General features: G+C 40.9%; 1 protein-coding gene across 1 annotated transcript in view; it reads left to right on the top strand.

The window, feature by feature from the left end:
* The window catches only part of LOC113068511 (deleted in malignant brain tumors 1 protein-like), a 67,136-nt gene that overhangs the window by 15,061 nt on the left and 34,742 nt on the right, over positions 1 to 17,333 (top strand). The window contains exons 15-18 of the mRNA XM_026241240.1: positions 9 to 71; positions 10,544 to 10,858; positions 12,749 to 13,063; positions 16,962 to 17,166. Of these exons, the coding sequence (XP_026097025.1) occupies positions 9 to 71; positions 10,544 to 10,858; positions 12,749 to 13,063; positions 16,962 to 17,166 (898 nt within the window). The remainder of the gene's footprint in view (positions 1 to 8; positions 72 to 10,543; positions 10,859 to 12,748; positions 13,064 to 16,961; positions 17,167 to 17,333) is intronic.

The raw sequence follows: 17,333 nt of genomic DNA, 5'->3' as shown, positions 1-17,333 counted from the left end.
AATAACAGGAAGTGTGATTTCTGAAGAACAGTACTCTGGGTATGAAGATGCGGATGATGAGTTTCTTTCAGGTTAGAGAGATGACATGTAAAAATGTTACATACAGAAACGTGAAATTAACTAAACAAAACAAAAAAAGTACTAAACAAGTTAATATTATTCAATGTTATATATCTTGAATATAAAAATTACAAACAAAATTTTCAATGTAAATATAATACATATAATAACTTTTTTTCTGTCATTTTTAATGTTCATTGTTTTTTATTTATTTATTATTATTATATTGGAGTATCACCTGACTACTATAATGACATCACTACCACTACAGGCCCAACAGGTCAGTGAATTTTTAACCGATTACAAGATTTCACTTAATTAACTTTAGTTAGTTAACCTACTTTGGCCTTGAACTTATTTGTTTGTTTGTTTTTTTCCTCTTTTGCTTTTAACCCTTTTAGAAGAGCAACATATCACACCCGATAATTATGATGATATAATCACTGTTGACTTGAGACGTCCTGCTAAAGGTTTATTTATTTCATTATAAATATTAATTGACTATGCATGTATATTATGTGTAATTTGGTTGTCACATTTTATTATTCTTTATTGTGTTTCAGATGACGCTTCAGAAAGCTATGATGATGTTGTCATTGTAGGGCAGTTTTACATTAATCAAGCAGGTGTGCATCACAAAGTTAACTTAAATAGTCTGGTACAGTGTTTTCCTTTTCTTTTGTTATAGTTTATTATAGTGTTAAATTATACATTTCATAGACTTCATTATTATATTATAGTTTTCATATAATGTATTGAGTTTTGTGAATTATTATTTTCTTGTCTATTTATTTAATAAATGACACATTTATATCATAGGGTGGTCAGGAAGAATATGGCAATGTGACAAATTTTAGCGAAGATGTGCAAGATTTGTTTTGATAGGTTATTTTGCTTTACGTCACTCTGAATGTGTCTAGTTTTATTAGCTAAAAATGCTAATGCAATGAAAACATTTGTTCTTGTTTTCAAACAGCAGACAATGATTAATTGAGGGAAGAACCATGAAAACTGGGAGGGACAGTTTGAGTTAGTGACTACATCCACTGCCTCACATTTTGTTATCTCTGAAGTGCTCTACACTTAAAAGTGTTGAATATGCCAAATCAATTACATTTAAACATGGACATCAATTCAAAACATCCAGCAAATAAACTGGAAAAAAAATAGAGAATAAATTCATAAAACAGACAGGGTGTTTAATTTGTTCTCTCATAAGCTTGCATTTCTGTGATAACCTCTACCCCTTCTAGACAACAGGATTAACATGTTTTCATATACTTTTGAAATGAAAGATTATTGCACAAAACTCTTTTTGTAAATTTATTTTAAATGCATTTATCTTTTGAGTGCATTTAGCAAAAAAAAAAAAAAATAATAATAATAATAAAAATGATTTTCTCTTTTCTGACGTATGTTTAAAGATTACACATTTTATTTAGACATCAATAATGTATAATGACAAAGTTTCTGAAAATGTATTTCTTTATTAAAGCGGCATTAAACTTTTGCCTCTCTATCAGCATCTCTGCTTGAAACATAAAATTCCAAGTTGATTGATAATTGACAAATGGCATACAGCCAAGTATGGTGACCCATACTCAGATTTCATGCTCTGCATTTAACCCATCCAAAGTGCACACATACTGCAGGGAACACACTCACACACCGTGAACGCACACCCGTAGCAGTGGGCAGCCATTTGTGCTGCGGCGCCTGGGGAGCAGTTGGAGGTTCGGTGCTTTGCTCAAGGGTACCTCAGTCGTCTGTCATCGTCATAATGTCATCTGAACAAATTTGCCATATTTGTTTTAACCAAATGAAAAAAATAAATGTTTAAAAATAAATCATGTTAGCCTACTGAAGATGAGCTGTATTGATTGCTCATTCAGATCATAGATCACAGAGCATTTGTGTTGAAACCAGATGGACAGAGACACAGTGAGTCTGATCTGTCAAGTGCTGAACTGTGGAAGATCTGGTGATTTGTATGCATTTACACCAAGACTGAAATCAGCTCATAAATGTGACGGCTGGTGAAAGGACAGTCTGGAAACAATAGTGAGTTTAAAGTTTTAATGAGAAGATATGGTGATGGTACATAAACAAACAATGACGATGAGACAGGGATACTCCGAGGGGATGGTGAAGCGGTGAGAAGTCCAGATGATGGTGGAGAGAAGGTGAGTAATCCGGATGCAGACGGCGTGAGGCAGCAGGAGAGAGTGGCACAGGAACTGCGGGGAATAGAGCCGAAGGTAAGTGACCATGGCTGAGTGAACGTGCGAAGAGTGGATGAGGTTCTGGGGAAACTCAGACATCCAAATGCAAAACAACACTGAAGCCAGGGGGGGGGGGGGGGGGTTGTAAACACATCGAACATAGAACAACGATCTCACAAACACAAGACATGAGACAAGCCATTATATAGTGGATGAGTAATGAGTGGCAGCTGTTGCTGATACAATTAACGGAGACGCCCACAACTAATCAGTGCAGACGCGGAACACACAGAATTCACCACAAAGTGTAAACATCCCGAGATCACTGTTTACCAACCATGACAGTACCCCCCCTCCCCTAAGAACTCCTCCTGGAGTTCCAAGAAGGGCCTACCTGCTGATTGTATTCATCAATAAGGGAGTGATCCAATATGTCCCTAGCAGGTACCCAACTCCTCTCCTCCGGACCGTAACCTTCCCTGTCCACCAGATACTGGAATCCTCGTCCCCTCCATCTCGAGTCCAGAATACGATTAACCGAATATGCCGGTTCCCCATCTACGAGACGCGGCGGCTGGGGAACCGGAGTAGGCGGATTAATACGTGCATAAAACACGGGTTTAATTTTGGACACATGAAAGGCAGGGTGTATCCTCTTGTACGCAGGAGGTAGTTTGAGGCGGACTGTCACCGGACTAATGATCTTGGTGATAGTGAACGGGCCGATAAATTTAGGAGCTAATTTATTAGAAACGGATCGCAAGGGAATGTTACTGGTAGAAAGCCACACTTTTTGACCCACGACATAGACGGGAGGCTTTGACCGGTGGCAATCGGCCTTGGCCTTAGTGCGCTCCCTCACCCGCAGCAGAGTCTCACGGGCTCTGGTCCAGGTGCTGTGACACCTCTGGACAAATGCGTGAGCGGAGGGGACCGCGACTTCAGATTCCAGACTGGGAAACGCTGGTGGCTGGTACCCTACACTACACTGAAACGGAGAGAGGCCCGTAGCTGACACTGGCAACGAATTGTGGGCGTACTCCACCATAGAGAGTTGTTGACTCCAGGAAGAAGGATTCTTGGAGACCAAACATCTCAACGTCCTCTCTAAATCTTGGTTGGCTTGCTCAGATTGTCCGTTGCTTTGGGGATGATAACCCGACGACAAGCTAACTGACGTTCCTAATAATTTCCAAAACTCTTTCCAAAATTTGGATATAAACTGAGATCCCCTGTCTGAAACCACGTCTACCGGGAGGCCATGAAGCCGAAAGACGTGATCTAAAACAGTAACCGCTGTCTCCTTGGCTGTCGGTAATTTGGGCAAGGGAATGAAATGTGCCACCTTCGAGAACCGGTACACTACGTTCAAAACGACCGTCATGCCATTAGAGGGCGGGAGGGCGGTAACAAAATCTAGAGCGATATGGGACCAGGGTCTTAAAGGGACGGACAGCGGACAGTTCTGATGTATTTGAAATTCTTGTGATCGGTCCAAACAATAAAGGGAACCCCTGAACCCTCTAACCAGTGGCGCCACTCCTCCAACGCTAATTTGACCGCCAACAACTCTCTATTGCCAATGTCATAATTACGTTCGGCAGGAGATAATCGATGTGAAAAAAACGTGCAAGGGTGTACCTTATCGTCTGAAGCAGCACGTTGGGACAACACTGCTCCTACCCCCACCTCTGATGCGTCGACCTCCACCACGAACTGCCGTGTGGGATCAGGGGCCACAAGGATGGGAGCCGAAAACAAAGCGGTTCTTGAGGTTAGTGAACACAGCCTCAGCTGCATCAGACCACCTGAACGGAGTACTGGGAGAGGTCAAGGCTGTCAGAGGTGAGGCTAGTTGGCTGAAATTACGAATGAAACGATGATAGAAATTGGCGAACCCCAGAAACCTCTGTAGGGCCTTACGGGAATCTGGAGATGGCCAATCTATCACAGCCTTAACTTTGTCAGGGTCCATTCATATTCCCTCAGAAAACACGATATACCCTAGGAAGGGGACTGACTGTCAATGGAATATGCACTTCTCTGCCTTGACAAAAAGCCCATTCTCTAGTAACCTCTGGAGCACTCGTCTGACGTGTTGAACATGTTCCTGGAGAGATGAAGAAAAAATCAGTATGTCATCCAGGTAAACATAGAAACTGATCTACCATATCTCTCAACAAGTCATTCACGAGTGCTTGGAAAACCCCGGGCAAGTTGGAGAGCCCGAACGGCATCACCAAATACTCATGGTGCCCTCTAGGGGTGTTAAAGGCAGTTTTCCATTCATCCCCCTTCCTGATGCGGACCAAATGATAAGCATTACGTAAATCCAATTTTGTGAATACAGATGCTCCCTGCAACCTCTCGAAAGCTGAAGACATGAATGGTAAAGGATAAGTGTTCTTAATCGTAATGTTGTTCAACTCTTGGTAATCAATACAAGGTCGCAATGAGCCATCCTTTTTACCCAAAAAAAAGGACCCCGCCCCCGCTGGAGAAGAGGAAGGACGGATGAACCCAGAGGCTAAGGAATCAGAAATGTATTTCTCCATGGCCTCCCTCTCAGGAATAGAAAGAGAGTATAACTTGCCTTTAGGCGGAGATTTACCTGACACTAAGTCTATGGCACACACACGTAGGGACGATGCGGAGGAAGAGAAGCAGCCCGGGACTTACTGAACACTTCCTTCAAGTCCAGATACTCAACGGGCACGTTTGGCAAAACCATGGTCTCCTTCTGAAAAACAGAAACAGGAACAACAGGACAAGCAGAGACCAGACAAGACTCATGACAACTTTCACTCCACAATGTGACAGTGTTAGAACCCCATTCCACTCGTGGATTATGTTTGAACAACCAGGGGTGACCTAAAACAATGGGAGCAAAAGGGGAGTCCATGAAGAAAAAGGATATGGTTTCTTGATGGTTTCCAGATGTGATCAGTGTGATGGGTTCTGTATGGTGTGTGACGTGAGGCAGTTCCTGGCCATTGAGTGCGGTGACATGGATGGGGAGAGACACAGGAAGGACAGGAATGTTCAGGTGATGTGCAAGTGAAGAATCAATGAAATTACCTTCGGCTCCGGAGTCCAGAAGGGCTTGACATTCATGATGTTGATTCTTCCACTGCAGTCTCACCGGAAGGAGGGTCAATGATGTTGGTGAGGACTTCTCAGCGGAGATCCCACCCGATAGTAGCCTCAGATTTACTATCGGGCTGACTCTTTTACCGGGCAAGAGTAGGTGTTATGGTCAGAGCCTCCGCAGTATAGACATAGTCTTTGGGATCTCCGCTGTTCCCTCTCCCTCCGGGACAGCCAAGCTCTACCCGCTTGCATGAGCTCGTGATCGTCGACAGAACCGACCGTGTTCTCTCGACTCAAGCAGGAGAGAAGGGAGGCCTGGAAGGACTGTGTTGGCGGCCCAGACGATTAAACCTGGCATCCACCCGCAACGCCAGGTCAATGAGTTCGTTGAGAGTAGGGGGCAGCTCGAGGAGGTAGATCTCCTGCTGAACACGGTCGGATAACCCATGCAGGAATCTATCCCACTGCGCCGCCTCGTTCCACTGGCATGCGGCCGCCAGGGTACGGAACTCGATGGAGTATTCGGTTACAGATAAAGATCCTTGCCGGAGTTCCGAGAGGCGATGGGCGGCCTCTCTGCCGGTCGCGGCCCGGTCGAAGACTCTCTTCATTTCGTCCGATATGAGGTGGAACGAGGCACAACACGGGTGTTGATTTTCCCACACCGCCGTTCCCCATAAGGCAGCCTTGCCAGAGAGAAGTGTGAGCGTGAACGCTACTTTGGATTCCTCCGTAGCGAAAGTGCGGGGCTGTAGAGCGAAATGCATTGAGCATTTGTTAAGAAATGTTCTATAAAAGGTTGGCTCACCCGTATAGTTCTCCGGCGCCGGAAGTCGCGGCTCTGGCCAGAAGTGGTCCTGGGGAATCCCCGGGGGAACGGACGGCGCAGGCGGTGCGAAGTGGGAGACGTGAGCTGATGGATCTGCTGGGTGAGCTCGGACACCTGTGCCACCAGCGCTTGGACAGCGCGTCCGGTGTTCAAGATACTCTCCTGCTGCTGATCCATTCTTTTGACATTTGTGGTGCATGAAGTCGGTGAGGGTATTGGTGCTCGCTGCTTCCATGTGCGGTGAGATCCTTCTGTGACGGCTGGTGAAAGGACAGTCTGGAAACAATAGCGAGTTTAAAGTTTTAATGAGAAGATATGGCGATGGTACATAAACAAACAATGACGATGAGACAGCGATACTCAGAGGGGATGGTGAAGCGGTGAGAAGTCCAGATGATGGTGGAGAGAAGGTGAGTAATCCAGATGCAGACGGCATGAGGCAGCAGGACAGAGTGGCACAGGAACTGCGGGGAATAGAGCCGAAGGTAAGTGTCCGTGGCTGAGTGAACGTGCGAAGAGTGGATGAGGTTCTGGGGAAACACAGACATCCAAACGCAAAACAACACTGAAGCCACTTTTAGAGCTTTTAAAAGTGTTCACAGAGTTTAGTGACTCTACTCTACTGTTATATTCAAAATATCCTAAAAAAATGTTTTGCTTTGAAATATGTATAATAAATAATAATAATAATAATAATAATTTAATAATAATCTGGTAGTTCTTGGTGTCTTTAACATCCACCTAACAAACCTTGAGTGACTGACTTCCTAACATTTCTTGCCTCACTTGACTTCATGAAACAGCACACCCCTGCGACACACAAACCAGGCAATAAGCTAGACCTCATCCTAACACAAAACAGCACCACTGGCAACCATCTGGTTACTCCACATTCCTCAGATAATTACTTTCTTCCATTTTCTGTCACGCTGCCTTCATGCTCACCGCTGATTCCTCCTCTTGTATCCTTTCATCACAACTTCTGCTCTCTTCCACCTACAGTACGGGTTTTCCTCTGTGGTCTCAGCACTCAGAGGGAGTGTCAGTCACATTAAAAAAGTTAACAGCTTAAGTCATTTGTGGATTATAGCTTATTGGAGACACAAACCATTTTAAACGATTCAGTTCGATTTGGTGAACTGGTTCAAGAAGATCTGGTTACATCGAGTGATTTGTTCGCGAATCAGATATCACTACACTGCAGTGAACGTGCTTCACAACAGAGACGGAAGAGAAGACAATGCTGAATAATGCCATCGTTTTTGTTATTTTTGGACCAAAATGTATTTTCGAATGCTTCAACAAATTCCAAATTGACCCTCTGATGTCACATGGACTTCTTTTGATGATGTTTTTCTTACCTTTCTAGACATGGACAGTATACCGTGCACACACTTTCAATGGAGGGAGTGAGAGCTCTCGGACTAAATCTAAAATATCTTAAACTGTGTTCCGAAGATAAACGGAGGTCTTACGGGTTTGGAACAACATGAGGGTGGGTCATTAAAGCTGCAGTAGGTAACTTTTGTAAAAATATATTTTTTACATATTTGTTAAACCTGTCATTATGTCCTGACAGTAGAATATGAGACAGATAATCTGTGAAAAAATCAAGCTCCTCTGGCTCCTCCCAGTGGTCCTATTGCCATTTGCAGAAATTCATCCACTCCCAGTAAAAAACAACCAATCAGAGCTGCGGTCCGTAACTTTGTTTGTGTTCAAAATGTAGAAAAATTTATATAATAAGTGAGTACACCATGAATCCATTTTCAAACCGTGTTTTTAGCTTGTCCTGAATCAATAGGGTGCACCTATAATAAGTGTTTATATTCTGACTATTTTAGATTGCTTCGGGGGTACTGCAGCGGAGTAACCCAGTACCTTTGTGATTCTTCATAGACATAAACAGAGAGAAGTAGTTCCGGCTACGATGTTCTTCTGCAAGACGCAAGCAGTTCTGTTTATTAACCCCCAGAGCGTCAAAAGTTAATACAAGGCAGCAACATAATAAATCATGAAAAAAAATTTAACGGTATTCAATAGTACTTTAGTAAGGCAATGTACAGTATATGTCATTAAAGATAAAGGGATGTGTTTTCTCTCAAATGAAAACAAACAGCAGATGACCATGTATTAAATTTTTAAGTTATACAATTTTAGTTTGTCAGTACTATTGTATAAAGGTGCTTTAATTAGAAATATTGCACAGCAGCTCTCTCTACTGGTCATAAGGTAAACAAGCAGTTAATTTTCACAATTATGGTTTTTGTGGTCCAGCTGAATGAAACCACTTTTGAGCAATTTGTCTAAGTTTCACATTAGTCACAGAAGATAAAATTTGAGATAGAGATAAATGATTGCATTACATTTTAAGACTCAAAAGGGCCTATTGTGCAGTATGCACTGTGCTCTCTGTAAACATTTACATTTTTAACTGTTGTTTTGCAATATAATCTATTTTACATTGAGTTCATTATGTGTTACTGTCATGCTAAAATATTTGCACACTAATAGACATTTTTAGGCCATTTTCAGTTAGTTATCAGTGCTTTTATCTCGTCTCTGCAGGTGATTGGCTTTGATGCTGAAAATAAACTGGAGAGTTTCCTGCCTCGTGTATGTCTTATATTTATTTATGTATCTGTGTACGCATGTGTGTTTCTACACCCATCTACACCAAGCACTGACAGTTTTGATATATATATATATATATGGAGAAAATCAGAAAAGCGTTCTCTGATTTGTCACTGAAGTTGTTTGATGATTTCCTCTGTTGTGCCTAATAAGGTAATAGCGAGTGTGATTGGAGGGTGTTGGGTCTCTTTCTCTCTCATTAAGGGGGCTGAGAGGATGCCTGTACTTCTGCATCATCAGAGCGGAGAAGCTTGTTCTGGGTGTTGAGTTAATCATGTTGAAGATGAGGTGGAGATGCCTGACACTCATTTTACTGTCTTCAGTTGTAATATTCATAACAGCTGGTAAGTATGAAATAACCAAATGTAATTTATTTCGAGCTACTTAAAAAAAAATACAAATAAAGGGTAAGATTGTGTTCTTTAAGCACTTCAACTATACTGTACTTTGTGTGTGTGTGTGTGTGTGTGTGTGTGTGTGTGTGTGTGTGTGTATATATATATATATATATATATATATATATAGTACATGTAATTACATTGTCATAATATTTCGAAAGTTTTCCTTTATTGCTAAACAGCGGTTTTTTGTTTGTTTGTTTGTTTTGTTTTTCTAATTTATAAACATTTATAATTATTGTTTAAATGGTCTTTAGATCATTATAATATTTGACCCTGGACCACAAAACCAGTCTTAAGTCACTTGGGTATATTTTTAGCAATAGCCAAAAAAATAAATAAATAAATAAACATTGTGTGGGTCAAAATTATTGATTTTCATTTTATGCCAAAAATCATAAGGATTTTAAGTAAAGATCATGTTCCATGAAGATATTTTGTAAATTTCCTACCATAAATATATCAAAATTAAATTGTTCATTATTAATATGTATAGCTAAGAATTCATTTGGAAAACTTTAAAGGCGATTTATGTGTACATATCAGTTACTCTTTTTTTTGGACACAAATTGAAACAACTGAGATTGGTTTTGTGGTCCAGGGTCACATATTATTACCAGAATAATGTTAATATTTGTTATTTATCAAAACCCTAAGAGGCCTATTATTGTTTCCCAATTTGTATCACAATTTAATTTTCATGTGATATCAGTAAAGTCTAAATATTTCTACTGACTCCAATATAAATACATAAATGCATACATACACAAATGTGTGAACATGTTTACATAAAATAAAAATGGATGGCTCAATCATAGTCCAGCAGCACTACATTGAAAGAAGACTCCTGTCTTTTAATGTTTCCATGTTAGCCTCTTACACAAAACCATTTTGCAATAGCTAAAGAAATCAGCTGCAGAGTATCTACTGTATATAGAGAAAGAAAAATAAATATTAAAGTAATAAGGTATAAGAGGTTTAATATTGTTTAAGCCCAATCAACATCATTTGTGGCATAATTTTATACACTGCAAAAAAAATCTTGGTAACAGTCAAAGAGAATGGGACCAGTCCAAAAACTAATAGAATCGAGACATGAACATGTGCTAACATGATTTTATTGTGAAAAAAAAAATGCTTACTAACCTTTTCAGTGCAAAGTTATATCCAATCAACTGAATACTGATGTTACTTTAGTGCAGTTTGTATTGAATTCCGAATTTGCCTTTAAACTCTCATTATACTAGTTGTACGATAATGTAATCTCATAAATTAAATGTTCATGTTCTATCTCACTGCTTAATATTTAGACTCTGTGCATGTGAGGTTGGTTGGTGGTCACAGTCGCTGTGCTGGTAGAGTGGAGGTTCTTCACAGAGGTCAGTGGGGAACAGTGTGTGATGATGAATGGGATTTGGTTGATGCTGCAGTGGTGTGTAGAGAGCTGGACTGTGGAGAACCTGTAGATGCTCTGTATAATGCTCATTTTGGACCGGGATCAGGAATAATCTGGATGAGTTTTGTCTTATGTACTGGATCAGAGTCCACACTAAAGAACTGTGGGTCAACTGGATGGGGTAAAAGCAACTGTGATCATAGTAAAGATGCTGGAGTCATCTGCTCAGGTAAAGTGTTTTACATATTAAAAATAAATATCAAGATTTGTTTGTTCTTCTATATTGGCTTCTAATATTTGTTGATTTTTATATGTTGATTTTGATTGATTTTAACTTGTTGGCTTAATGAATACATTTTGTATTAAGTATATTTTTTGTGTGCTTTTCTTTAGTGCTTTTACACTGTACGTTATAAGTCTAAAAATAAAATGGCTTCTCTGCAAATCATTACCTTATTTAGAAGTCAGGTTGGTTGGAGGTTCTCCCTGCTCTGGGAGGTTGGAGATACTTCATGATCAGACGTGGATGTCAGTGTGTGATGCTGTCTTTGACCAGCAGGATGCAGAGGTTGTGTGTAGAGAGCTGGACTGTGGGGCTCCTGTACAGGTGCTGGGAGCAGCTGCTTTTGACAAAGGAGACGCTCAGATGTGGACACAAGAGATTCAGTGCAGAGGAAATGAGTCTCAGATTCACCTCTGTCCAACATCACCAACAGTCAAAAGCAACTGTTCACATGAACAGAACATTGGTTTGCTGTGTGCTGGTAAGAGTTCAAAGTAACAAATCACATTTAATTTAATTTAATAATAGTATTTTACATTTAATTATGCTCTCTGTTACATTAACAGACATAATAAATGTGAGGTTAGTCGGTGGTCACAGTGGCTGTGCTGGTAGAGTGGAGGTACTTCACAGAGGTCAGTGGGGAACAGTGTGTGGGTATGGCTGGGATTTGGCTGATGCTGCAGTGGTGTGTAGAGAGCTGGACTGTGGAGAACCTGTAGATGCTGTGGGTGGTGCTCATTTTGGATTGGCATCAAAACCAATTTGGATGATAAATGCAATGTGTACCGGCTCAGAGTCTACACTTAAGAAATGTGGATTCATACAATCAACTGATCCTGATGTGTGTCTTGAAAACAATGCTCAAGTCATTTGTTCAGGTAAGCTAAAGCTAAGAAAGTCTTGTCTCATTGTACAAAACAATTGCACCAAAAGCAGACATTTTTAGTGGCAATTTTCCCCCTTCTATTTGACCACACAAACCGTTAAAGTCAGACTGTAATAATCAGGGGCCTTGTTAAAAAAATGTTTAGAACTTGATTTCTAACGCTACTGTACATTATAATGTAATATGTTGAAATTATACGTGAAAATGTGAGCAGTCATGCAATCAGTTTACATTTTTACATTAACACTAACAATACACAGTTATCTGTATGAGCCAGTATTGTAGCTTACTTTCAAGGTTTTTTGGAATGAGGAAAATGTTTTGCCATAATACAGTATGTTTTCATAGTAAATATAGCTTATTTCAGAATTCAAATTTTTTGACTGATATGTTGATGATATTATTATATGATTGGAGCATTTTTGAAGTTCTCTAACATTTTATTTCTTTCCTGTGTTTTATTTTATTTTTTTTTTTTTTTTAGGCGTCAGGTTGGTTGGAGGTTCTCGCTGCTCTGGGAGGTTAGAGATACTTCATGATCAGACGTGGATGTCAGTGTGTGACGCTGTCTTTGACCAGCAGGATGCAGAGGTTGTGTGTAGAGAGCTGGACTGTGGGGCTCCTGTACAGGTGCTGGGAGCAGCTGCTTTTGACAAAGGAGACACTCAGATGTGGACACAAGAGATTCAGTGCAGAGGAAATGAATCTCAGATTCACCTCTGTCCAACATCAGTATCACATAAAAACAGCTGTTCACAGGAAAATGATGTGGGACTGGTGTGTGCAGGTTTGAGCCCTTTTTAAATAAACTGCCAAATTCAATGTTCCCTAAATCTACACTGAATATTAGTTTTGTTTCAGAAGAGTTTTTACTCTTTGTTTAATAAATTTTTTCTCATTCTTTCTCTTTGTCCATTTGTTTTTGCTCCCATTTATTAATTTTATAGGCAATGCGAGAGTGAGGTTGGTTGGTGGAAATAATTCCTGTGCTGGTAGAGTGGAGATTCTTCATAAAGGCCAGTGGGGGACAGTGTGTGATAATGACTGGGATATGCCTGATGCTGCAGTGGTGTGCAAAGAGCTGAATTGTGGAGAACCTATAGATGCTATGGGTGGTGCTCACTTTGGACCAGGATTAGGACCGGTCTGGACACATCGTATGTTATGTACTGGATCAGAATCTACACTGAAGAACTGTGGAGCAGTAGAATGGGGTATTTATGACTGTAATCATAATAAAGATGCAGGAGTCATCTGTTCAGGTAAGCTGCTCTCCAACCTACCCTGTTTTTACATCACTGATAATCCACTTAGTTTTAAAGTTCACCCAAAATTTTTAATTCAGTCTCATTTACTTAACGTCTTTTCAGACATCTATGACTTTGTTCTGTGGAGCACAAAATGTGATCTTTTTTTTTCTTTTCTTATTTTCAAGTCATTATATTGTAAAGAGCCCTGCATCAAAAAAGAGCTGTATAGCCAGTAAAGTAATCCCCTAAATGAAGGGGGCATACTCATCTTTGTGCCATTGTGCCTTCCCTTTTTGGTCATTCATGTTAGACTGGATTGGTTGATTTGAAATTAAACCCACCCCTAAACCAGACAGATATTTGCCTTGTCCAAATACCCACATTTGTGGACTTTGCACTTGACTACTTGACTACTCCTATGACATATTTCCTGTATTTGGCCCAAGTGTTCAAGTGAGGATGAAGACAAAAAGTGTGTCAAACTTTTCATTACCTGATGGGACACACTTATAAAGTATTGTAAAAATGCAAGTGTTTACATAGCTTTATTTTAATGTTAAATACTTTGCATTTTAAAATTAAACTTCTAAATATCTAGAAGTTGATTTTATCTCAGTAGTCCATATAACATGAGATACTTTTAATTTGTGGAAATTAAACATGTAGCACTTTGTTTACTACCAAATTATATGTAATATTGTATTATTATTAATATTTAGCTTAAATTGCAAAGCTTTCTGTTAACCTCTTACACGATCTTGGCAAAAAAGTCTCACAATTTATCTCCAGAACACGATGCAGGATGGGATACACTAAGCCCAGAATTCAAGATAGTGTGTATTTAGTATGTGTTAAGGGCACTGCCCTTAAGCATTTTTAAAATCTTGGGCACTTACTTCCTTCCTATTTCTTAATACTTCAGGTGTCAGACTTATTGGAAACTCCAGTTGCTCTGGGAGGTTAGAGATACTTCATGATCAGACGTGGATGTCAGTGTGTGACGCTGTCTTTGACCAGCAGGATGCAGAGGTTGTGTGTAGAGAGCTGGACTGTGGGGCTTCTGTACAGGTGCTGGGAGCAGCTGCTTTTGACAAAGGAGACACTCAGATGTGGACACAAGAGATTCAGTGCAGAGGAAATGAGTCTCAGATTCACCTCTGCCCAACATCCTTTCATGAAAACAGTTGTTTGCATGATAATTTCCAGGGGTTGTTCTGTGCTGGTGAGTTAAAATCACATAAGAGCAATATCATACCTTTTACTAACAGGGTGCATCTCAATCAGCTTCCTAGTTCAATAGTCAAGACAATGATAATTTTGAATGAATACAGTTGTGATGAAATTCCATCACCAGGGGGTCACACATTAACCCATTAACTTTGACATTATCAAGAAAAGGTAAATGAAATTGGCGAGTAAAATTTGCATAGCTAGCCACGTCCCAGATATCCGGGTATAAATAAGCCAGTGTGGCATTTGCCCTTCTTGTGAGGACATGTCTATTGGCTCATTGTGCCTCGTGTTCCTTTTTAAAAGACCACAAGTCATACTGGTCCTTCTACTTCTGGTTGAAAAGCATTGTTGAGAGCACTGAAGCAAAGCAAAGAGATGTTACAAGAGCAATTCCACCGGATGAATTCCTGTGGACATCTCTTTACTCTAACCACACGTGTTCTCCAGTAGAGATTCTAAGTGAGTTTGAGAACCTGCATCAGTTCGGATTTGATTTCTCATTCGGGATTCAATCATCAACGGATGACTTAACTAAACCAGCACTTCTGGTAGCTGTGTACTAGTCTTAGGCTGATGCTGAGATGACGGCAGTGTTTATCTGGGCAGCAGAGAGCATCAGGATTGAGTAGAATCCTTCACCTTGTCCAATCTCGGTTGAATGATTGGTTTTTGGGTGTGAAACTCCCTCTTCCATGCATGTGAAGGGTGCTTTCTTGATGCCCCCATTTCACAGGTTGATTCCTTTGCTCAGCAATTCTTGACAGTTAAAAAGCAGACATATGCTGCCTTGTCATTCTGGTTCTATCCCTGTACCCCTAAGACAGCAACTTCCATCTGCTCATTGTGAGGGACAGCCCCCTATGAGGCCTGCATCGGTTCCGTGAAAGCCTGGACCAGCAGTCAAGCCTGAATAACAGTTATGTGTTTGTGGGAAGGTGTAACCACCAGCTCATTATTAGACTTCTAAGAATCCTCTTAATTTTTCAAAGTGGTCCAGAGATGAGCGACCCAGGAAGGAGGGACTTGCTGACTAGCCAAACTTCATTTCTGCTGCTGCATATGTAAGTTGCGTAATGTTTGTGTGTAGTTTGTTTGTTTGTATGTGTTCCACATTCCATTGGTCCACCAGTCTTTCACTCATCATTCCAGAGGATGATGCTCTGGTCCACGTTGTCCAATCATCTTACAACACCCAGTTTAAAGATCCTGGCTGTCCCTCACGTCCCTCATGCTCCCCCATCCTACCTTTCTATTTGTTTTGTAATTTTTATGTTGTTTACCTTATTTTCCTGTAAATACTGCAATAGTTACAGGAAATATCAAGTCAGGTCTGACTTGAAAGACCAACCTCTGTGAACACACTGTTCCCAAATACTTTAGTCTTTGAAAGATCTTAAAAGCAAGGTTGCTCACCCATCACCATGTGTTGTGAGGGACTCAATGTTTCCTGCCATGGTGAGCTTTGCTGCAGGAACCTTATTTCAGGTACTTCAGATGTAGTTCCGCTGAGGCCATTGGCGTGGTGTCTGGATACTTGGGTAGTGCTCCAGACCACCTCATTGGGTCTTCAGGACCATTCAACTTTGCGATGCAATTCATTTCATCAGGCGGCTGCCTGGGTACATTGGCATTCTCTTTATCTCAGTATGTGGAAAGACTGAAGGACAATAACCCCGTCCCCCAGCTGAGATGAAGAATGGGTTTACAGCCCCTATTTCATTGTACGTAGGACGGGTATGGGGCTCAGACCAATTCTGGATTTTATGGTGCTGAATTAGGCCCTTCACAGGCTCCTATTCAAAATGTTCAACCTGAAACACATGTTAACATGTGTCAGATACTGGGATTGGTTCACAGCAAGAGACCTGAAGTATGTGTTCTCTCATGTCTCAATACTTCCAAGGCTGACTGTTACTTTAGTTTCTCCTTTGAAGGATAGGCATACACATACAAGGTTCTCCTCTTTAGGCTGTCCGTGCCACCTTGTATCTTACCAGAACAACAGAGGCTGACCTTGCCCACTCAAGGGTTTAAAGCATTCACAATCTCAACTTTCTCTGTAAATGGCTAATGCCAGCTTGCTCTCGAGAGCAGACATATGCATACAGGGACATGGTTTTCAAGTACCTTGCCTGACTTGGACATGAGGTTAGCTGGGAAAAGAGCAACCTGGTTCTCAGAGCTCATGGTTACAACATCAGCTCCTCTCTGGCAGATTCCCTTAAGAAGGGATCTGCTTTCTCAGTTGCAGGGCACAATTTGGCACTCAATTTGGAACTTAGTGCTCTCTCTATGAAGACAAGTCTTCCTGACAGTGCTCACTTTTGTCAAGAGGGTGGGGAATCTGCAAGACCCAAGGTTCCCACTACTTCCTTTAGGGACAAAGTGGTGACCCTGCAAGATATGCCTTCTGATGAGAGAGAACCAGTCTCTTTTGTGCTTAGCGTGAGCTCTGGACATATATTTTGTGCACACAGAGTTTCAGATTGTCTGTACGTGCTTTGTTCTGGGGGACATCAAATAGGGCAAGCTTTACAAGGTTTGTGGATGCAATTTTCATGACTAATCAGACCAGAGGCTTACCATTCACCTTGGAAGTAAGAGCACACTCGAACAGGGCTTATAGAGCTTATAGAAACTCACCAACAGTTTCACTTTGTATTTTTCTGTCACTTAGATAAAAAGAATGTGAGGTTGGTTGATGGCAACAGTCGCTGTGCTGGTAGAGTGGAGGTTCTTCACAGAGGTCAGTGGGGAACAGTGTGTGATAATGGCTGGGATATGTCTGAAGCTGCAATGGTTTGTAGAGAGCTGGACTGTGGAGAACCTGTAGATGCTCTCAGTGGTGCCCATTTTGGACCAGGATCAGGACCCATCTGGATGTATGTCGTTTTTTGCAATGGATTAGAGTCTACACTGAAAAACTGTGGGTCAGCAGGATGGAGCATACATGCGTGTACTCACAATTTTGATGCTGGTGTCATCTGTTCAGGTGAGTAATTTAACTTCTTGCCCATGTACTGGTTGTGACATAAATAATGTTTTGTTT

This window comes from Carassius auratus, chromosome 4 (genome assembly GCF_003368295.1).
Source record: "Carassius auratus strain Wakin chromosome 4, ASM336829v1, whole genome shotgun sequence".
Lineage (NCBI taxonomy): Eukaryota > Metazoa > Chordata > Actinopteri > Cypriniformes > Cyprinidae > Carassius > Carassius auratus.
This window is presented reverse-complemented; position numbering and strand designations above follow the sequence as displayed.